This window comes from Acomys minous, assembly GCF_964271855.1.
Source record: "Acomys minous genome assembly, chromosome: 4".
NCBI classification, from domain to species: Eukaryota; Metazoa; Chordata; class Mammalia; order Rodentia; family Muridae; genus Acomys; species Acomys minous.
The window spans coordinates 110,243,003-110,266,545 of NC_140486.1; the positions used below are offsets into that span (position 1 = coordinate 110,243,003).

At 48.0% G+C, this 23,543-nt stretch overlaps 1 protein-coding gene across 12 annotated transcripts in view; it reads right to left on the reverse strand.

Annotated features, from left to right (window-relative positions):
• Positions 1 to 1,797: 1,797 nt before the first annotated feature.
• GPR55 (G protein-coupled receptor 55) overlaps positions 1,798 to 23,543 on the reverse strand; it is a 107,854-nt gene continuing 86,108 nt past the window's right edge. For 11 of the 12 annotated variants that reach the window (XM_084779212.1, XM_084779211.1, XM_084779209.1 and 8 more), the window contains one exon: positions 1,798 to 5,448. In XM_084779212.1, the coding sequence (XP_084635338.1) occupies positions 4,547 to 5,440 (894 nt within the window). In that variant the 5' untranslated portion in view covers positions 5,441 to 5,448 and the 3' untranslated portion in view covers positions 1,798 to 4,546. Of the gene's footprint in view, positions 5,449 to 22,514; positions 23,063 to 23,543 lie in introns of those variants that run through there. The other variant, XM_084779201.1, reaches the window with a different exon arrangement.

Genomic DNA, 23,543 nt, shown 5'->3' on the forward strand with positions numbered 1-23,543 from the left:
TGTGTGTGTGTGTGTGTGTGTGTGTGTGTGTGTGATCGTCCTGTACAACATCCCTCTCACTCTCTCCCACCCTACTCCCACCTCCCCTCCCCTCGTGACTGTGTCGCACCTGATGCAGACAATTTTCGGTTGTAGTTTCTCAGGTGACTGCCTCAGAGCAAAGGCACTGCCTGGGGCCTCAAGGTGAGCTCACGGTTGTTCCCACAAGCAGTCCTTTGAAGTGACACCTTCTTGTCTTTCCTCTTTAGACATCAAAGAACAGAGGGCCTCACTTCTGCTGTGGCTTGCAGTGAAGGTCCCTCCCACAGCACGGTTCACAGAGGGAGAAAGGGGCCCCGACAGGTATGAGTTGTACTCACTTCTGCTGTGTTACGGGCCCCTTCAGTGCCTGTGGTAGCTCTACCCTGGGCTTACCAAGAGGCTCAGCTGAGAAAGTGGGAGGCACTATGGTGGTAGTTTCAGGGGTTTCAGGGGCATGCAGCTCAAAATCAACACTTTTGCCAGTCTTTTAGTGCCTTGTCCTCAGGATGGGATTCTCACAGTGGCCTCAGCCAGCTGCTTGTTTTGTTGCCCCAAAAGAATATTGTCCACAGCGCAGCTGGCCCTCTGAGGACCATGGAGGATCTTTAGGTAGCATCTCTACATGGGTCCTTGGGTAGGGTGTGTCTACCCAAGGACATTCTTGGATGGCTAGAAAGATCATTCTGCCTGTCTTTCCTCATTGGCCTGTTAAGCCTCTCCCCACTTCTCTCTCTCTCCCTCGCTCTCTCAACCCTCACCCCTCGTTTTTTGTTTTTTTTTTTTTTGCTTTTTGTTTTCTGAGACAGGGTTTCTCTGTGTAGTCTTGGCTGTCCTCGACTCTCTTTCCAGACCAGGCTGGCCTTGAACTCACACGATCTGCCTGTCTCTACCTCCTGAGTGCTGGCATTAAAGGTGTGCACCACCACGCCCAGCTAAGCCAGTCTCTTCTAATCTTTGTGAGTCTCTGCAGCTGCTACCAGGCCTACAGTCATTTCAAGCATCTTTAAAATTACTGGTGATTCACAGCAACTTTCTAGAGGGTAGAATTTTCTATGTGGGCATTCTCAGAAACCCGGGGCATCTCCACCATATTACTGTAATGACTCCAACTTCAAAGGGTCCACAGGGAGGGGACTCACGAGGAACAGAGCTGACAGATGCCGCTGATGAGCAAGCACTCTCCAATCAACTCCTCTGGGAGTCAAAGGCGATAGCTATGGTTAACAGAAAGATGACTGTTCAGGGATGAGGATGTCCCTGATCAACCTTCCACATCCACCCAGGTCATGACTTAGAACTTGTGGGTACCTAGGAAAAAGGGGTGACGTAGGCCTAAGCCTAAGCCTAAGCCTATCGGGCCATGCCTGTCAGGGGCTGTGGTAGATGAGGAAGGGTTCCCTGTGAGGAAAGGTAGATTTGCACCATAACTAGCCAGAGAAAGAAGCATCACTAATGGAGGACATGTGGTCAATAGGCCTCTTGGACTAGGCCCCTCATGTATACGAACAGTGTCGTGGTGGGATAAAGATGGAGGAAGAGGCTTAAAGGGATTGGGGCCAGGCTCGTGAGACCTACTGGCTACCACAGATGACTGAGCACCCAGGTGACTGTGCACTAGACCCCACAGGTCCGGTTCCTGACCAATTGGCTGTGGTCCTGATGTAGGCGCCCCTGTAACGTACTTGGTTGCTCAAGTGGCTGGTAAGGGGCCATAAGAGACCAAACAGTTCTTCTCAGGAACTAGACACTGAAGTCTGAGACAAGGTCACAGTGCACTGTATCAATTTGTTTATTTGGCAAAGCATGTTAATCAAATTGGTTTTCCAATTAATTTTTGCTAGATCTCACAGCTGTACATGTAACCAATGTGTCAGGTTTTTCTAGGCTGGGTACAAATAAGATCCTATTTACAGTTTAACAACAGCTTCTAGCCCTGCGGGCGTTAGTAACAGGAATCCAGGCCTTTTCCACAACCAAGTCCTGGGTTTCCCCCACTCTCTGACTGCAATCTGCTGTACCCCAACTCTAACACTGACCCTCCCCATTTCCTGTGCTGCTGAGCCAACTGCCAGTTGAAGATCCATTGGACTGGTGACTTGGGCCTCCAAGTCTGGACATACACTAGGTAAGTGTCTGAGGGAAAAGACAAGGATTTCCTTCCCTTCGCTCACTATTTTGGAATGAATCGGTGCATCCTCAAAGCCTATTCCCCTCATCTCCAGGTCCAGGGTCACTAATCTAACACAGTTGTCCCTCTCTCTAGGGATCTTGTCCTTATCTCTCCTCAGTTTATGGCTTTAGATCCCCTGCCTTCTTTGTAATGATGCTCTTGGGACCCGGAGCCCTTTCCACTGTAGAGTCTTGCTGTACACACACCAGGTTTTAGCCTTGGTCATCGACTGGGTGGGATGGCAGGCACTCAGCCCAATAACCTGGGGACTCCTGCCTGGCAGACACTCTTGCCCACAGAGGGGACCGCCTGACTGTTGTGTGTGCTAGCAGCTCCTTACACAGAGAGAACACGGAGGAGGTGGTCCCAAGCACCGCTCACATGACCTGCCATATGTGACAGTCAGGTTGTCTTGGTGTCGCAGGTGGTATCTCTGTCCAAGACAGCTGTGGGACAAAACAACATCCAAGGCTGCCAGCCCTGTTTCCAGGTCTGTGTGACCCCGACTCTCCATCAACGGGCCCCTGGAGGCCCAGCCCTGAGGTGAGACTCCGGTCCTGCTGCCCTCACTTCTCTACAGCGACTGCCAAGGTCCTGACTATTCCTTCCTTAAATTTACTTCAGTGGCCCACAGGTGGCTCCAGAGTGCAACCAGAACACGGCCACAGCCACCAGGGAGGAGCACAAGTGCCTGCCCTTCAATGGCTTCTGTTAGTGTGGGAATGGCGGACTCTCAGGAGGCAGCCGCCTGCCTCTGCCCTCCCTATTCACCTTTTCTATATTCCCCCTTCCTGCTCATCTGCCTTCCTCCTCCTCCTCTTCCTCCTTGCTCTTCTCCTTTTCCTTTTGCCCCCTCTCCTTCCTCTTCCTCCCTCTCTAGCCCCTCCTTCCTCCTACACGTTGCCTCACCTCCATCGTCTACTCTGTGAGTAGGTCCCAGATTATAGCTCCCTCTCCACCTTCTCCTATTCCTCCCCGATGTGGCCACCTTTCCTCCAGACTCCTATCCTGTGGGATCGAGTTAGTTAGGGCGGTGGCTGCTTTTCTTCCTAAAGATCTGTGTCTCACTCGCGTGACGGCTCATGGCTTTCCTCTCACCCCACTCCTTCCGTCTTGCAAAAACACCCCACAATTTATCCTTCTAGTCATTTCACTCTCTGGAACCGCTGAGTCATCGCAAGTGAGGTTCAGCTGTCACTGAGGGCTCCCTCTCCACATAGGAGCTGATGACGGATCCAACGCTGATTCGGCTGTCTGTGGTTGTCCCCCCAGGAACTGGGGATCACTTCAAATCCAGGCCTTTGTGTTGCCTGGTGAAGATAATTCTCCCCCACCTCAGTTCCTGGCCAGCTCCCTAAATAGTGTCACAACACCAGTGCCAGATGCCCAACCAGGACCTAATAAGGACAACTTCTTCATTCCGTTATAGCAGAACCAAGTTAAGACCAATTCTTTCTCATCCCCTTCATACTGGTTTAATGAACTGCTTCCCAGGCTTCAAAGAGCTCAGAGAGTCAGAGATCGGGCTTCCCCCCCCCCCAACTCTCTCTCTCTGTTGTTGTTTAAGTTTTTTGTTTGTTTGTTTTTGTCGTTGTTTTGTTTTCTGAGCCATGATTGTCCCGGAACTCACTCTCTAGACCAAGCTGGCCTCGAACTCATAGAAGATCCTCCTGCCTCTGTCTCCCATGTGCTGAGATTAAAAGCCTGTGCCACTGGCAAGAGCTTTCTTTTTTTAGGCTGGGACTTTCTTAGTCCTGGGACAGCACCACTACCAGATGACAATAGGAGAGGGGACATCCAATTCCAGCTCTGCTGTGTCTCTTTCCTTCCCTGGGTACAGTCTAGTCCCTTTCTACCCCGCTCCTATTGGCACCATCGGGTCTCCTCTTTGCCCATGACCTGCTTCCCACCCACCCTCCTTCCATCTAATCCTTCCATCTAATCCTATCTTTCTTCCTTATCCCTGACTCTCTGTGAAAATGCTCTAGATTCCCCGCCCTGATCCATTCTCCATCTCTCTTCCTTTCTGGGCTCTTCCAACAGAATGGAAGGATAGGAAAGCTGAGAGACAGACTTTTGAAGTCACATTGTGTTTTGTCTTGTTCTGTTGTGGTTTTTGATTCTTCTGCTTCATGCATTTGGGACTTAGAAATGGGGGCTTCACCTGGTTCCTTAGCAAACCCAAAACAAGTATAACATATGCCAGCCATCCAGGTGCTGCCGAAAGATTTTTAGGGGTATAAGGAACAAAGATGGTACTAAGTGTCCAAAGGGAAACACAGGACATTCCTTACGAGAATTTGGGAGTGGGATTTCCTTCCCTTGAGAGAGGTGCCTTCCCTTAACCCCTGGTGATCATGGTGTCCTGGCAGATTGGCTCATATGAAATTCTTTGATGACAAAGTAATAGCAGAAAACGTCAAGGCAGCAGTTGATGTTGGAGAAACACAGAGCCAGTTGCAAGAATAAGCTGATGCCCTGCTTGACTCTGCACTGCGAGATAAAGCCATTCCTCACCAGGAACTGCAGGAAGAAACCCAGGTGCACTGGGAAGAAGGAGACCACAAAGACGACAAGATTAGTAGCAATGGTCCAGATGCCGGCTTTCTTTCCAGCCTCTTGGCCCAGCAGAATCTGGATGCTCCTGTAGGAACAGATGCCCATGATGCCCATGGGAAGGAGGAAGCCAAAGATCTCCAAAGGGAAGAAGACCTTGGCGCTCCAGGTACTGTCAGACATGTTGTGGAAGCATTTGTATTTCTCCACCTCCCTGTGGAAAGTATAGATGGGGATGCTTCCGATCCATACCAGGATCCAGATGATGCAGCAGATCCCAAAGGTTTTCCTAGGGGACCGGAAGTAGTTGACCAGGAATGGGTATTGGATGGCCAGGAACCTGTCCAGGCTGATGAAACAGATGGTGAAGACACTCCCGTACATGCTGATGAAGTAGAGGCACTCCACCAGAGTGCAGAAGGCCGGCGAAGGGGACTCCACCTGCGGCAGGACCATCTTGAATGGGAGTGAGAGCACAAGCAGTAAGTCGAAGACAGCCAAGTTGATCATGTAGATGGACGTGGCGATGTATTCTGTCTGGTTCTTCTTCAGGAAGGCACTGAAGCCTCGGATGGCTAACAGGTTGAGAGCCAGGCCAAGGAGGAAAGTGGGGATATGGACTGCCAGCTGCAAGGTACTTGTCAGCTTATCCACATAATCGAAGGAGCAGTTCTCACTCTCCAGCTGGCTCATGTTCTCGCCTGCAACACCAACAGTAGATGAGAGAGTTCCTCTCACTCCCTTGAACTGACGGACAGCTAAAACCACTCGGCAGAGAGTGGCAAACACTTAGCAACCCACGCTTAATGCACTGCAAGTAATGAACACAGAACAAGGGGCTGGGGAGATGGCTTGTGGGTGGAGCATTTGCCATGCCAAGTATGAGGATGGGAGTCTAGATCCCCAGAGCCCATAAGCCGGATGGGCAGAGTGGCTCACTCATCATACTGTTGCATGGGAGGAGAGGGAGGTCAAGATCCCAGAAACAAGCTGGTCACCTAGAGTAGTCAAATTGCTGAGCTCTGAGTTCGAGAGAGATCCTGCCTCAGTATGTAAGTGAAGGGTGGTTGAAGGAGATACCCGCTATCATCCTCTGACTAGCACACGTGCACACACACACACACCAGTGTATTTATTTATCTATTTTATTATTTTATTGGGTTCTTATATATCTACCTCCATTCCTTTCCACCCTAATCCCTTCTAACTCCCCAACACTAGGTAGGAGAGAAAGAAGATTAGAGAGGAAAGGGGACGTAGACTGCTTCTTGCTGATTAGGGATGTAGAGTTCCTTGCAGCAAGTCCAATCTTCTTCATCAGAATATCCCACAGTTCAGCAGCCCAGCAATAGCAAGCATAACAGCAAACGTAGCAGCAGGATGAACCAGCAGCAGCAGAGGCAGCAAACACCACCACCCCCTCCAAGCCTTCTTGGGGCTCTCCCATTTATTCCTTTCAAGAAGTCTGAGAATTGAACAGTCTGCATCTGGTACAAATCACGCCCCTGCCAGAGCATGAGACAAGTTATAGTCAGCTGCCATAAACAATCTGAAGCAGCCCCATATCACACACCTGGGATTAAAACAAAAACATAGTCACATAATGTAACTGCTTGTTGTTTTTTTTTTTTTAAATAAAATTCTCACTACACACCAGGTGGTGGTGGTACATGCCTTTAATCCAGCACTTGGTAGGCAGAGGCAGATGGATCTCTGAGTTTAAGGTCAGCCTGATCTACAGAGTGAATTCCAGGACAACCAAGGTTACACAGAAGAAACTCTGTCTCAAAAATCAAAACAAAACAAAATTCTTGCCACACACACACACAAACATAAATGCATGCATGCACATAAACACATACACATGTGAACATGCATATATACCTGTGTGCATAATATATACCGATACACATACTCACAAAATAAATTAAAGTTTGGTTTTTGTTTTTTCAATTTAAAGAAAGAAGTCCATTGAGGCAGCACATCCTGGTAGGATATACTGACGAGGCAGAAATAAGAAGATTGTGAGTCCTAAGCCTGTCAGGGCTATACATTTTAAGCTAGCTGTGGTGGCACACACCTTTAATCCCAGCACCCAGGAGGCAGAGGCAGGTGGATCGCTATGAGTTTGGGGGTGGCCAGCCAGGAATACACACTGAAACCATCTCAAAAAAAATTAAAATGAAATTTAAAAATGAAGACTGGGGCTAGAGAGGTGGCTCCTTGGTTAAGGGCACTAACTGTTCTGGCAGAGGACCTGGGTTTGATTCTGAGGCACATGTGGGGGCTCATCCATAACTCCAGTTACAAAGATTCAATAAATTATCCAGAGATTACACAAGCACAAGCCTCCGCAGCACCCCCGGGTCTCGGTTGTACCTTGCAGAGGTAACCATGCACGATGCCTGCTTGCAGATTTTCTCTGGGAGCTTCTAGTTATAGTCATATTTTCAAAAGCATATACATAAGTTCAGTATCTCTGAAATTTAAAAAAAAAGTCACTATACCTACATGCTCCTTGCTTTTCGAGTGAACAGTGTTTCTTAGAAATTCTTCTATATGAGTGTACATGACTCAGTTCTCTCTCTTTCTCTAACAGCCTCCCTCAATTTATTGTTAGATGGGAAATCACTCATCCCACCGGAAGCCGCCAAACAAACATTTAGGCTTCCAAGTGTCTTCCCGAGTGACCGAGACTTCCACACCATACATCTTTGCGGCTCGTTCCTTAGCTACGTCGTCACTGCCAAGAGAACTTCTATCCCCCGGCTGTTTAGCCTACACACAGCTCCCTAGAGAGCATGTGAGAAGAAAAGATTTGGATGTGTTTGGGTGGGGAGTGGTGGGGGTGTACGCGTGTGCGCACACACGTGTGCGTTTGTGGAGGTAGAGGTCGGTTGGTGTGAGAGGTCTTTCTCTGTCATTCTCTGCCACTTTTCCCCTTTGTTTTCTGTGACAGACCAGAGTCTCTCACTGAACCTGGAGCTCACTGGCCAGTGGGGCTGCACTCCACTGTGCTTAGCTTTTATGTGAGTGCCAGGATTTGAACTCAGACTAAAGTAGAGAGCCAGGTATGGTGGCACATGCCTTTAATCCCAGCATTTGGGAAGTAGAGGCAGGCGGAGGTCTGTGAGTTTGAGGCCAGCCTGATCTACAAAGTGAGACCAGGACAGCCAGGTTTTTGTCTTGGGAAAAAAAAAAAACCAACCATCCAACCAACCAACCAAACAAACAAACAAAAGCCATAAAAGTAGAGAAAGATTTGGAAGACACCTGACACTGACCTTGGGCCTACACACATGTGCACTGACACACGCACACACACACACACACACACACACACACACACACACACACACACACTGGATATGATGGAGCAATACTTGTAATCTCCACACCCAGGAGGACTACTTGAGCTCAGGAGTTCAAGACTGGATTATAGAACACAGAGAGATCACTTGCAAAAGGAAAAGAGGGTTGGAAAATGTGTGCAGCGGTTTGAATAAAATGTGGCCCCCATAGGCCCATAGAGAGTAGCACTAGTGGGAAGTGAGGCCTTGTTGGAGTAAATGTGTCACTAGGGGTGGGCTTTGAGGTTTCAGATGCTCAAACCAGGCCTGGTGTCACTCTCTCTTCCTGCTGCCTGCGGATCCAGCTGTAGAACTCTCAGCTACCTCCCCAGCACCATGATAGACCAAACCTCTGAACTGTAAGCCAGCACCAAGTTAAATGTTTTCCTTTATGAGAGCTGTGTAGTCATGGTGTCTCTTCACAGTAATAAACCCCTAAGGCTGAAGGAGGGAAGGGCAGAGGGAGGGAGGGAGGGAGGGAGGGAGGGAGGAAAAAGAGAAACAACAGTGAGGGAAAGGAGAAAATTGGTCTGGTCAAAAGTAATGATTTGCCTGCTGGAGTAAGTGTAAATTGATTGTGTGTGTGTGTGTGTGTGTGTGTGTGTGTGAGAGAGAAAGAGAGAGAGAGAGAGAGAGAGAGAGAGAGAGAGAGAGAGAGAGAGGCAGACAGACAGACAGACAGAGACAGAGAAAGAGAAAGAGAGACAAAGACAGAGAGAACAGGATTCAGCTGTTGGATTCCCTGGCAAAACTACCCTTTAAATTACTAAAAGACTTCAAATTAAGTCTTCTCAGAAGGTGATCTCTGATGCCAAAGATATGCTCTCCCTATGGACAGGCATAAAGCAATCAGAAATTGAAAAAGTTACTTCTAGCTAATGGCACAGTTAGAGGATCTGAACTACTAACCCTCTCACTTCCTTCTGAGGGGAGAAGGGGGATCATCTTTTAAAGAACCCTCGAAGGGAGCTGAAGTGATGGCTCAGTGGTTAAGAGGACTTGCTGCTCTCACAGAGGACCTGAGTTCAGTTCCCAGAATCCACATGGAGATTCACAATGGTCTGTAACTCCCCTACCTGGCCTCCTCACCCTGCCCTGGGGATCTGACACCTTCTTCCGGTCTGTGGTACGTATATACAAGCAGCAATTTCTCATACACATAAAATAAAAAATAAATCTTTTTTTTTTAATCTGGATCTTCTCAGGAATAAAATAAGAAGCCACAGATATACTCTGAAAAAGATGAACCAGCCATCCTTAGAGAAGACAAGCCACTTAGGATAAAGACTGGTCCACACTTAGCCTAAGGCCTGGAGCAATGGCACCTTCTGTTCCAGCCAACCCAAGCCTGCAGCAATCTACAGATGGCACTGTAGTTGGCTGAGCCCCTCCAAGTCAGAAGCAGGTGCTGAGACAGTGCTAGACAGCCAAGAAGCTGACTGGGGAGCAAAGCAGGAAGAGGATGAGCATTCAAATCCTCACATGGCTGCCTTCGAGAAAGGAGAGGGAGGAAGGAAAGAGTAAGCCGGAAGAGCTTCCCCTCCACAGTCAGCTCTGAGGGAACCTTGGCCATAGTCTTGGGGCTTCCTAAACCCAGCTGCCTGTGAGAGGAATCCTGTAGGGGTTTGAATGAAAATGGCCTCATATAGCCAGACGGTGGTGGCGCATGCCTTTAATCCCAGCACTTGGGAGGCAAAGGCAGGCGGATCGCTGTGAGTTCGAGGCCAGCCTGGCCTACAAAGTTAGTCCAGGACAGCCAAGGCTACACAGAGAGACCCTGTCTCGAGAATAAGAGAAAGAAAGAAAGAAAGAAAGAAAGAAAGAAAGAAAGAAAGAAAGAAAATGGCTTCATAGGCTCAAAGGGAGTGGCATAATTGGAAGGCGTGGCCTTTTTAGAGGAAGTCACTGGGGGTGGGCTTTGAGGTCTCAGACGCTCAAGCCGGGCCTCATGGCCTCATGGCCTCATGGCTCATTCCTGCCCCCGCCCCCCCTCCTGCTTCCTGCTCTTCTGGATGAAGAACTCTCAGCTACCTCTCCAGCTGTCTGCATGCCACCATGCCTCCAGCTATGATGATAATGGACGAAACCTCTGAACTGTAAGCAAGGCCCAATTAAGTATTTTTCTTTATAAGAATTGCCGTGGTCATGATGTCTCCTTATAGCAATAGAAACCTTAATTAACTAAGACAAATTCTTATGAAAAGGATGGGAATAGGCCAGAGCTGTCACCTCTACTCTCTGGGAGCAAGCCTGGGAGGACATCCCAGTGGATCTCAAAGGAGCTGTTGGGTTGTACACCTTGTCTCTAGGGCTCTGGGCAGCAGGTGATCTGAGCAGACAGCAGCACCAGCAGAGTGGTCCTGATGCTGCATAAACATGAGACACCAGCTAGTAGCCCAAAGGCATCATCAGCGGGACTGTCCCAGGTTCCATCCCAACAGCAACATCTGCTGTGGGCTGCCGGCTGGTCTCCAAGCTGGCCTTCCTTTCTTCTAGGACAATTTGAATGGGAGCTAAGCTCAGCTTCCTACCAGAAAGAAGGAAGAATTAAAAGTGGGGGAAGGTCATGGGCCAAACAAACAGTGCCTGTATTAGAGCAGAGGGGCTGGGGGTGGCTCCTTTGCCTCCTGCAACTGTGTGAGCCCAGAGAGGTGACACTGTCTTAGACAGGAAACAAGAACCACTGAGAAGCTAGAAGCAAGCATCCATGCAAAACCTATGGACAGAGAGCCATGCCCAGGTGTTCTGCAGACACCGTCACTTTATCTCGTTATTTATTTATGTGTCGATTTGTTTATATTGCGGATACCCTTCAGTGCCACAGACATGCACTAATAAACTGACCGTGTTCCTTGCACGTCTCTTTGAAAACACTCAACACCAGCAGAGATCTGAGGCGGAACGGATGGAAGAATTCCAAGGCCAGCCAGATTGTCTATCTGGGGTGGAGAACACAGAACACCTCTCTCAAACATGCCCCCTCCCCCAAGAATCACCTCCAAGCCTTAGACATCAGATGGGACACCTTGGAAGTGAGCATGGGTGGCAGAAACTGACGAAGGGGCCTTTGGAGTGAATATGGTGACAAGCAATCATTGCAGGGCGGAGGGGGCGGGCAATAAGAGATGATCCTACAAAAGGCTGCAGGATGGCTCAGTGGCTGAGCCGCAACAGGCAGGAGGCTCTGGATGGTGTCCCCAGCACTGGGCTAGGAGAGAGAGAGAGAGAGAGAGAGAGAGAGAGAGGGAGAGAGAGGGAGAGAGAGGAGAACATTGGTGTCTGTTAGGTTCATTTCCACCCGTAGTTATAGTTTCAGTCATCTCTGCTGGGGGTCTGGGAACACACAACCAAGATAAGGGCTGATGTGTAATATATGCCAACTGACAAGGAGGAGAGAAGGGGTTTGAGTTGTAAGAGCTGTAGACGATGAGCGACAGTAGCTAGGACAAGGCAAGTGTCTGCTAATATTCCACAAAGGGGCCAAATATCACTCTTCTACTCTATTTAGCCTTCAGCTTCGTAAGATAAATTTGTGATCGGCATGCAGTAATTGTGCATATCTGTAAGGTATGGCATGCTGGTTCCGCCCAGCCTCGCTGCTTCGGTGACACCAGAGCTGACAGCATTTCCTCCCTTCTCTTCTTCGTGTCTGCTGCCTTCAAGCCCCTCACTTGCAGCTCTCTTCCTCAAACGTGGGCTCGGCTAGTGTGGATCACAGCCACCCTTAGAACTACAGAATACTAGAAGTTAAAAAATCTGTTCTTTTTTTTATTTTATTTTATTAATTACAGAAATTTAAGTGAGAGATTTTAATTTCTATCGTTATATTTACTCTATGTATGCGTGCATGTGCGTGCATGAGTGTGTGTGTGTGTGTGTGTGTGTGTGTGTGTGTTTGTGTGTGCCACGGCAAGTGTACTGAGTTCTCTTCTTCTGCCATGTGGGTCCCCGAGGAATGAATTCAAGGGTCAGGCTTGCCTGCAAGTGCCTTTAGTCGCTGAGCCACCTCACTAGGCCGAATGTAGGATTTAAAAAAAAAAAAGCCGGGTGTGGCGCACGCCTTTAATCCCAGAACTCAGGAGGCAGAGGCAGGTGGATCGCTGTGAGTTCAAGGCCAGCCTGGTCTCCAAAGTGAGTCCAGACCAACCAAGGCTACACAGAGAAACCCTGTCTGAAAAAAACCAAAAAAAAAAAAAAAAGAAGAAGAAGAAGAAGAGCCTTAAAGTAACCGCTGACTATTAAAAATAGGTATCTGTGAGAGCAGAAGGGGACTAGATGAGGAGAAGGGGATAAGCCATATATGGGAGGTGAGGGGGGTGAATATGGTCAAAATACACGAGGAGATATGAAAATGTCATAGTGAAACCCACCATTATGTATCATTGATCTTTGCTGAATTCTGTGGCTAAAACAGAACATCTATCTTCAAAATCACTGAAGATGATAAAGAAACGAACTCAGCAGACTATGCAGCACCAGAGTGAACAGACCCGGAAAAGGGACTAAATATAGAAACGATAGTAAACGTGAAACATCCCAACATTCTCAGTTCAGTTTAAAAAAAAAAAAAACAACAAAAACCAGTATTCGGTCCTAGCACTTGGGAGGCAGAGGGAGGCGTTGAGTGCAAGGCCAGCCTGGTCAAATGGTGAGTTCTAAGGCAGCCAGGGCTTCACAGTGAAATCCTACAAAACAAACAAACAACAACAACAACCACACCCAGAAATATTATCAGACTCCGCTCTCATCAAGGACGCACAAGCGACACAGTGTTCAGTGTGACAGTCTCATGACAATAAAGGAAACAGAAGTGAGCTCTGACAGCAAGTGACAGAACGGGCACGGAGACTCAGGAGTAAGGTCACCGCATTGGGAAGGTTGTTTTCTGGGGGAGCGGTGGGTATGAGGGGGTTGGGGTATGATGGAAAGACTGGGTGTGACACTTGCACAATGAAACCTGCTACTTCACACAACAATATGTGCTAATAAAAATGTATATAACAAAAAAGGGGGGACAAAGTGTTATTTCCTATTGATAAAGGGAATAACAGGCTGGGAGTGTAGCTCAGTGATAAAGCACTGGCCTGGTATGCACAGGCCCTGGGTGTTCCAGCAACTCAAAAACTAAAGTAAAGAAGGAAAGGAAGATAAAGCCACAATGGCTGGCGCTGCAGTCTTGTGCACGGACTGCACAGTACACAAGTATAGAAAGACAGACTTCAGAGATGTGCTAGCCAAGGCGAATGCTGTCGGAGTCTTGAACAGATTCAAACAGGTTAAACAGGAAGAAAAAAAAACACGTTAGAATAGAACTACACAAACAATCTAATTAATACTCCTCAATAGGTCTTGAGTCTGCTTTTAAGCAAATCAGTAACCTATTTTTAATCCTTATGTAACCAAGAAACACTTGACAAAAATGGATTCTCTATCTAGCAAGAATAAAACACCCATCAAAAACACAAGGTAGGCCCAGTATGGTGGTGTATGCCTTTAACCCCAGCATTTGGCAGGTAGAGGCAGGAGGATCTTTTTGAAGTTGAGGTCAGCTGGTCTACATGGAGTTCCAGGACAGCCAAGCAACATAGTGAGGCCCTGTCTCAAAACACAAAACAAACACACAAACAAACAACCCAGGACAGAAATTCATTGTCTGTATTCTTTGACCTCATACAAAAAAGAAGAAGAAGAAGAAGAAGAAGAAGAAGAAGAAGAAGAAGAAGGAGAAGAAAAATAATTGGCTGTTAGAAGAAAAATAATTGGCTATTTAAAACTGAAATGAAAACCAGGAAACAAAATGCTTGAGATGTAGTAAAAAATGCAAGAGGTTTTTGATTTGTTGTTTAAAAAAAATTAATTCACAGGATGCAGCTCAAACCATTTGGAAACAAATATATAGCTCTTGCTGCTGTATTTTGTTTTTTGTTTTTTTAAGAGAAAAAAGGGAGAGGAAAACTAAATTATTGAATTAAGCAATCCACTTGAACATTTAGAATGGGGTTGGGGGAAGAGTCCTAGGGAAATTGGGGGGAAAATAAAGATTAAAAACAGAAATACCAGAATCCGGAAGAGTAATGGGTAGGTCGGAGGCAGATGCTGCACTAAACTATGCACGCGGTATTCTAAAGCAATCCTCAGCTCTGATCAAGAAAGCAAACTGAAACGCCCATCTAGGAGTAGCTCAGAGAGGAAGGAGGTAATGGCAGCAAGAAACGCTGTCCCCTGTATAGTCACACAAACCTCCCCACAGCTGAAGACTCACGATGCAAAGCACCATTTACTACAGCTGAGCAAGAAGGACAGGCGTCCATTAGACTAGTAATCACGAGAGAAGCTGTGTGCCACCAAAGATTGCTCCTGAGTCAAGCGGGCACTTATTTCAGTGTTTTCAGCAACTGGTGGTTCCCATATGCCGTGAACTATGTCAGAACACATAATGATGTTACTGAGTGTCTGCTGTTAGAGTTCACCCAAGTACCAGACGTGATAGGTGTAGCACAAAAAGAGAAAACCAGTGCTCAGATTATAGAGGCAGCCATCCTAACTGAGAGACCACCAGCAGAATTCAGTACTCTGTGGCTGTAAGTCCTGTGACTAAAGTCAGACCTGTGGCAGAAATATAAACTTCTTTCAACTGAGACATTTATGAACATTGTGGATCGCATCAATAAAGCGAAAATGAAAAGCCATCTGCTTATATAAATAGTTTAAAATGACAGTTATTTAAATGAAGGGATAGAAAGCGCTTCTTAGACTGATAAGAAGTAACTTGCTGACTCTATAGGAACTTTGTGTTTAATGGTGAAATAATAAAAGCATTCTCACTGAAGTCAGACACCAGCATTCAGATGCCCCAGATAATGTACTAAGACATTTGGCAGAAATAAGATAAAATGAGGTCCCCTCCTCAAAATCAATAATAAAGCCACAGTCAGTGATAGGAGACTGTTAGATTAGTTGGTAAGAACTAAATTAGGTCTTTATCTGATGACAAGTCGCTAAAGACATTCAGACTCTTTAAGGAATTGACAGTTGACAAAAATCAAACCAGAGGAAGAGGCTAGATAAAAATTTAATAGACAACCTGTTTCTAAAAGTCACTAGAAGGGAACTTTTGGTCAATTTAGGATCATTGAAAGTAAAGACAAAGCTTTGGGAACAATCCCTAAGAGAGAAAGAGAGAGAAAGAGAGAGAGAGAGAGAGAGAGAGAGAGACAGAGACAGAGACAGAGACAGAGACAGAGACAGACAGACAGACAGACAGAGACAGAGACAGAGAGGGAACCTAGAAAAAAATTCCATATGCCAGACAACATTGCACTCTAGCAGCTGGATGCTAGGTAATTTTTAAATTACTATTTTTAAATTTTATTTTCATGTGTATTCTAACACAATAATACAGGAAAACACGGAAACAATGTAAGATTTTTTAAAAGTTATATCAAGTACCAGGAATGGAAGGAAAATGATAAAAATAGCTTTTGAAACAAAGTGCAGTCTGGATGAACTCAAGGCAGGGCAAAGGTGTGAGGGCCACATAGAATAAAAAGAGACGCAGTGAACTTCCCAGAGCTCAGCTGAGGGCCGCCATCTTCCCAGGTCAGAGAGAATCGTTTTGTTGTTGTTGTTCATTTTGTTTTGTATTTTGGAGACAGGGGTCTTCCTATGTTGCCCTGGATATCCTAGAACTCACTGTGTAGACCAGGCTGGCCTCAAACTCACCAAGTTCGAAATTTATCCACTATTTTACATTTTTCCTTTCTTCTAATGGCCAGATGGAAGGGCACATAGCTGTAATCCCAACACTCAGCAAGCTGAGGCAAGAGAATATCAACTGAGGCCAACCTGGGCTATTTGAGACTCAGTCTCTAAATACATGAATAATATCAATATATGACTCTCTCAAATTTAGGTGAGCTATTAAAATACTTAAATGTAGACACCAGAGTTTTAAATTTTTTCCAATTTTATATTTAGCTTAAATTACCTTACCTACTTTGAAAAGACAAAAGGAAGAGAATTTTATGATGGAAACTGAAATTGAAAAAAAAAAAGCAGTCTCAATATAGAAGGAAGCAGCCCTGTTGAAGTTAATACAAACACAATAAAGAATTTTAATATTAATATCCTCTATGAAAAAGAGCATCCACTTAAAAACCCAAATATATTTTATGGATAAGAAACAGAGAAAATGGAAAGTCACGGGCATGCTAAAATGATTCATTGGTTCATCAGGCTTGTAGTATGCTAAAAAAAAAAAAAAAGAAAGAAAGAAATAGGAAAAAATTTTTTTTCTTAGTCAAAAGAACTGCTGGGGTTACAGAGACCCTACAATGATGAAAAAACTGTGACAAATAATGAAATTTGAAACACTCGATTTACGTGCCAATGAACACAGTGGAGAAATACATGCTGGGACTACGCCAGAAATGCAAAGCAAAGTAAGAGAAATGGAAAACTCATTGTATTTAGTGACCGTGGTGATTGGCTCTAAAAATACCATTAATCAAATAGAGAAGACAGAGCTCTGGCCAGCCCGGCTCGCAGTACAGACGAGAGAGCAAAATCTGACACAAGGGAGTTTCTGTGGACAGGAGGGCCTCAAGTGAGTCCGGGCAGCACTGAGAGCAAAGTGGTTCACCCACACTCCTGCTTGGACCCCAAACAGTTATTGGAGGATCCGAGAGCCGCGCCCCGCCCCCCACGTCCACAGTCCCTTGACAGACGTGGAAATGGCTTTTCTATATGTTCCCGTTCGCTTCAAAGATTCTCTAGCACAGTCTCTTAAATAACGAGAGTCAGAGAGAAAAATCGGAAGTGTGTTGCTGAAATATTGAAAAGGAACAAATAGAGGCACACAAACAGAAGGATGGAGCCGCAGCAAATGAGAGCGTCTAGGTGTTCCTCCTCCGTACGCGGGAAAGTAAGAAGTGAGGTTAGCCAAGACTACCCTGACACAATTTAGAAGAGAAAAAGGCTGCAGTCGTCATCCTGGGCCCCAAGCTGGCTGGCTGGCTGCAGCCACTGCGGGTTGAAGGGCTACAGAACCAGGAAGAAGCAGACGGGATGAGCCAGGCTCCTGACCTATAGAGGGTCAGGACCAAGCTCCAGGACTCAGGATAAGTTCCACAGAGTGACTTTACAGGGCCATAGGAAGACTGGCCACCAGGTGCTTCAGGGCCCTGGACTGTTTTGCAGTGAGTACTTCTAATAGCAAAGAGGCCTCGCTGTGAGTGAGTGAGCTCCCTGTCACTTGAGGTATGCAAGCATACGTATCCTAGGGTCTTGCTGCGCGATGTTTTTGTTTGTCTTTATCCCTGAGATGGAATCTTCTCTCAACATAGTGTTGTTTTCTAAAGCTTAATAACGAGAAAGAGTAGCCATCACACGGAAAGCACAGGTCTACTTCGCTCCTATCAGGAGACGTAGTTCTAACTGTTCCTGCCTGTCCACAAAACCTTGCTTGGTCCTCCTGGCCATTGGGAATGGGCCTCACCACATTGGCTCTTATCACCAGCTCCACGGTGCAGAGATATGAACTGATGACTGTAGCCCCTATGCCCAGGGTGCCCCCCCACTTGCCACACCGGAGAATCCAAACTGTGGGACTCAAGACCATCCAGCCCTCCTTTCCGTAAAATGGCCTACGTTTTCCAAACTGTACAAGGAACAGGAACAGCACACGCAACAGGCCGAGAGGATGGCCCCTCCCCTATACTGCAGCAAGCACATCGGTCCGCACCCACTGCTCTAGACCTCTGGGGGTCTAGACTGAGATGGCACCCCATCATGGAGAACACAGCTGGTGTGGTTTCAGGAATTCGGCTGGAGGAGGGTCCAAGCATTGCCTCCCGACCAGTGCCAGCCTGTCCAGTTTCCTTGCTTGAAGCCCTGGTGTCCTTGGGATTCCCAAGTTAGAAAGTAGATACAGCCCCAAAGCAGCGGAAATGACTGCCTGAACTGGGCCTCTGCAAACCAGAGTGGGAGGATCCGAGGCAGGCGGGACAGAGATGGCTCAGTCAGTAAGACGCTCGCCTTACAAGCCAGTGGTCTCCAGTTTGATCCTTGGCACCCATGTAAAAACTAGGTGTAAGCTGGGTGTGGTGGCACACGCCTTTAATCCCAGCACTTTGGGAGGCAGAGGCAGGCAGATTGCTGCGAGTTCGAGGCCAGCCTGTCTACAAAGCAAGTCTAGGACAGCCAAAGCTACACAGAGAAAGGCTCAAAAAAGCAAAAAAAAAAAAAAAAAAAAAAAAAAAAAACCAAAACAAAACAACAACAAAACTAGGTGTATTCCGATAATCCCAGGTCTGGAAAGACAGAGACAGGAAGACTCCTAGGGCTTGCTGACCAGCCAGTCTAGTCAAAGCAGCAAGTTTCAAAATCAGTGGGCAACCCTGACTCAAAAAATAAGGTGGAAAGCAACTAAGGAAGACACTCAACATTGATTTCTGGCCTCTACACATTCACACATCCATAAACATGTGCATACACACACACACACACACACACACACACACACACACACACACATGCACAAGGCAAATCTGAGGGTTGAGTGGGAGAGTGGAGGTGCAGCTCAGAGACGTGCGAATTGACTGGCTATCTGCTGAGTATTCTAGGGAGGGCGGGATACATCCTGGGTGCTGTGAAAATTGTGTCCATTTTACAAATAAGGAAAGTAAGGCTCAGAGAGTCCACCCAAGGTCAACTGCGCATGGTGGCTCCGGCCTGTAATCTCAGCACTCTGGAGGATAAAGCTGTGAGTCCAGCCTGGCCAGCAGCATGAGCTCTAGGTCAGTCAAGGGTACAGAGGAAAGTTTAATCCCAGCACTCGGGAGGCAGAGGCAGGTAGATCGCTGTGAGTTCGAGGCCAGCCTGGTCTACAAAGTGAGTTCAGGATAGCCAAGGCTACACAGAGAAACCCTGTCTCGGAAAAAAAAAAAACAGAGAGAGGACCAGCTGGGACTCACATCAAATAGCCAAACTGAGAGTTATCCAATAGGATTCGCCCTCTGTGGTCAAGTGGGGACTATTAGGAATCACCTCTGTACAACTGGGCGGGCATCCCCGCTGTCCAGTGATGACACCATGAAGGGAAGTTTGTCTTGTTTGCCTTTATGTCACCAGCTCACACAAAAATTAGCCCTTGAGAGGGAGTGGAAGGCAGGCAAACTGATCTGCTGCAGTGGCTAGTGACCCCTTAGGGGAGAGGACTCAAGAGGAGAACCTTCCACAAGGCAGCACACAGCCCCGTCCAGAACAGCCCAGCAGACATTTCTTGATCTGCCCTCACTGTCAAGGAAGAATCTAGAATTTTCAGGGCTCTAAATGCTGGTGTATTTTCTCCCCCAGGCTCTCCAGGAGATGCTCGGCTGGAGTTCGAGAACAGTCCAGTTACAGCATGGAAGAGCAGTCTGAGCTGACTTCCTGCTTGCCAGGGTACAAGCAGGTCCTACCATTTAATGCCCCCAAGAGCCCAGTAAAGAGAGCAATACAACCCCACCCCCAGAGAAGTAAACTGAGGCAAGCAAATGACACGGCTGGTAAGCAGCAGGGTCTTGGCTCCCCCACACGCCCGTTGACGCTTGAGAGTATGTAATCTCTGGTGCTTGGTGATTTCCCAGCAAGATTTCGGGGGAGTGGACTGTGGGCCAGTCAAGGTTGATGGCACGCAAGCCAAGCTGGCTGAAGAGGGCTCCTGTACTGCCTATGGGGAGCTTCCCCCACCCCAACCTGCAACCTTGACTCAGATCAGGAGGAAGTTGAGGGTTCGTAGAGAAATGTCACCCATTATCAGGGACAAAGCAGGTCCTCCTGCTGCAGGCTGCTGTCACAGAGTGCACTTAGGGGCAGCTTGCTAGCCTGCTACATAGGGAAGCTCACTGATCTCGGATAGGTGTGGACAGAGCCCAGACCTTCGGGAAAGCAAGGCCAGGCCAGAGGCATTGGGCCTCAGTTTCTCTAAGTGGCCCGGAGACTGTTACCTGTAGGTGATCCAGTACTGCTGATTAAGCTTTGAGGTGTCATTTCTCCTCCAGGACCCAGCCACCTGCAAGCTCTGGGCAAAGCCACTTCCCCTCTTTGGGTCTGAACTTCCTTGGGGGGTGGGGGTGGGTGCAGGGGTGGGGCCAGAGACTTCCAAACAGCTCCAAAGTTAACCTGTTTGGCTTAGGGGCTCTTCTTCCTCAGGGTCCTAAAAAGGGGATCGGCACCATCCACACCCCTCTGAGCAGAACTGAAATGCTGAGTGAGGATAGCAAATTTCCGCAAAGGGGGCCGGAGGTCCACTCTCTTCTGTCCCCTTAGATGTACACTCAACCAGCTCCCAAAAAAATAAAAATAAAAGAGCCAAGAGTCGGGGGGGGGGGGGGGGGCATGGATGTGAGGGTGGAGAATGAGGAAGTGTAGGCTGTCAGGAAGGAAGCTTCTACCTACATTCCCACAAGAGCATCACTCAAGAGCAGAGAGAAGTTGGGGAGGGGTCACCAGGGCATCTGGCACTTTTGATTTAGGCCAGGGACCCATTGGCCAGAGAGGAGAGTGGTTAATGGAAAAACTTCATATTTAGGCCGTAAATATGAGCAAGTCCTCATGATCCAGGTCGGCTTACCTCAGACCCCCGGCAGGCGTCTGCAAGGAAGGTCAGCAGATACTTCCCTGGGGGCCTTCTTTCAAAGGAAAGCTGAGGCAACCCCTGCAGGGTCCTCACACATTTCAGGCAATTAGGAAAGTCAGGCTGACATGACTTTGCAGCCTGGCAACACAGCTCCAGCTCCGGTGCCAGGAGGAGCGAGAGGGCCCCCTCTGAGTGTCGAGGCAAGGCTATTTTTACAGATCATGCGTGCTGTGACTTTCATGTGTCTACAGGAATAGAAACTCCCTAAGGTGGGTCTGGGTGATTCATACTGGTACAGGGGTGCTCCCTGAATAAATATTGGCTTCTAGCAGGGCATGGCGGTGCACACCTTTAATCCCAGCACTTGGTAGGCAGAGGCAGGCGGATTGATGTGAGTTCAAGGCCAGCCTGGTCTACAAAGCGAGTCCAGGACAGCTAAGACTACACAGAGAAACCCTGTCTCAAAAAAAAATAAATAAATAAAAATAAAAAAAATTAAACAAAACAAAACATATTAAAGAAATAAATATTGGCTTCTGTGGGAAGCAGGGGTCCTCCAGGCCTCAGGCTCCCAGTGTGCAGTGAAGACGCTGACAGATCTGTGACAGCCATTCCAGCCCCTCGCTGCCTCGGATTCTGATCACCTCAGGCTGTGCAAAGGATAACACCAAGCACATTCTCTGTACTGGGGACGTAGAGAATAAACTGCCTTAGGAGCCAAGCCTGGGTCCTGAGCAGACCTTTCTTAAGTGAGGACCCTTCAGTGTCCCCAGCCACACCCTAACCAGATCCTGGCTACAGGGCAAGGCAGAGAGCATCTAGACCAGGCAATAGGAACAAGGCAGCTGGAAGCTTGAGAGGTGGGGGGTGGGGTGTGTGGAGGGGGGGTGGGGTGGGCACACAGGTGCTTCACATTGCCTTGCTGCCAGGAACATGGGCCTGGAAAGCCAGCAAGGGATTGACACAGTCCTGCCGCTACTCAAAGAGGAGGGCTCGCTCACCTCCTACTTTCTCTCTCTCTCTCTCTCTCTCTCTCTCTCTCTCTCTCTCTCTCTGTGTGTGTGTGTGTGTGTGTATGTGTGTGTGTGTGTGTGTGTGTGAGCAAGCTCTCACATACCGCAGGCTAGCCCAAGATTCACCGTACAGCTGGGATTATGGGTGTGTACCATCCCATTTTATAAGACTATGCCTTGCTGCTGCTTGCTCTCTAAATGCTTAAATGCATGGTTGTGAGTCAAAGCTACGCAAACTACCACTGTCACACTTCCCCCAAGTCCTCTTTAAATCCTGGAAAAACAGAATGTCTCAGTAGCAGCCAGGCAGAGGCCTGCCCATGGTTCAGAGCCCTCTTCCTAGCTCCCCCCATCCCTTTGAAACCTGAAAAAACAAATCATTAAAAACAAACAAACAAACAAACAAACAAAAAAACCAAAACCTTCTTAGCCGGGCGTGGTGGTGCATGTCTTTAATCCCACCACTCAGGAGGCAGAGGCAGGGTGGGTCACTGTGAGTTCGAGGCCAGCCTGGTCTACAGAGTGAGTGCAGGACAGCCAAGGCTACACAGAGAAAGCCTATCTCAAAAAAACAAAACAAAACAAAACAAAACAAAACAAAAACCAACCTTCTTCAGGGTTTCCTAAGCCTGGGATCACCACCTTGATCCAACCTCAGTTTTCCTTAATAGCAAGCTAGAAGCTTTGGCAGCTGGGGTGGGTCCCCACCTCCTTTCAGAGAGTTGCAGGGGCTGGGGATGCGGGGAGAGGGGGGTGCTCTAGAGGTAAGATTCTGGACCACATACCTCCAACTTCATCAAGTTCACCAGGCTTCAAGAGAGCTCCAGGAAGCAGCTCCTTCTCGGGCAGAGAGCGAGGCCCTTCTGACCGCTTGCCAAAGAGCTGCTCCACGCACCACATCCTCTCCTGCGGCTGCTCCATTCACCCCTTCAGCCATCAAAGGCTCAGCACCCACTCTGAGGGACAGACTTGCCCAGGCAGGGGCTTAAGCTGGGTCAGGCAAGGAGGCAGGGAGTAGAGAGAGGCCAGAGGCACAGAGAAAAGCCCAAGGAGTCTTTTCACACTCGGGAGTCACTTGGCATTCAGAAAGGTCAAGGGTGGGGCCTGTCTCTGAGGCCAGGGGTGAGGGTCTTTCTGAGGCCAGGAGTCGGGGCTGTCTGCGTAGCTGAGGTCCATGGATTGTCGGGAATAAGGGCAGTCAGAGGCTTCAGGCCAGTCAGCTAGAAGTAGAAGTTGCTCAAAGGTCTCCTTGAACAAACACACTGAGCAGGAACATCATATTGGAAGTTGACCATAAAAGGGGAACATGGGATGTTCCTCTAGCTCGTCTCTAAATTCAGATGGGGCAGCTCAGGGCTGGATACAGGTACTATCTCCAGGGGCAGAAGGAAGGCTAGAGTAAGAGAACCAGCCATGCTGAGATGGAACTGGGATGGAAAGTGGGAACGGGGTGTCTGGAGAGAAGATCACAGGGTCTTCGGAGAGGCAGCCTGATACCTAAGAAAGCCCAGGAGAGCCAAGAGCGTGACCACACCCCTTCGAAGGGCCTCTGTAACTTCTCCTAGCCAACTTCCTCATCTTCCACCTGAGGTCACAAGTTCAGTCAATCAACAAGCACTTGCCAATTACCTATGGCTTAGCTCGCATATAGTCCATCCAAGACAGACCATAGTAGCACCTTTCTCAAAACCAGTGAAATGCAGATGGAGAAAGAGGGCAAGGAGCACCCAGCAACCCAGCCAAAAACTCAGACTCTTCGTCCCCATGGATATAATTGTCTGCCCTTTTCTGCCATGGGACTCCCTTAAAGAGTC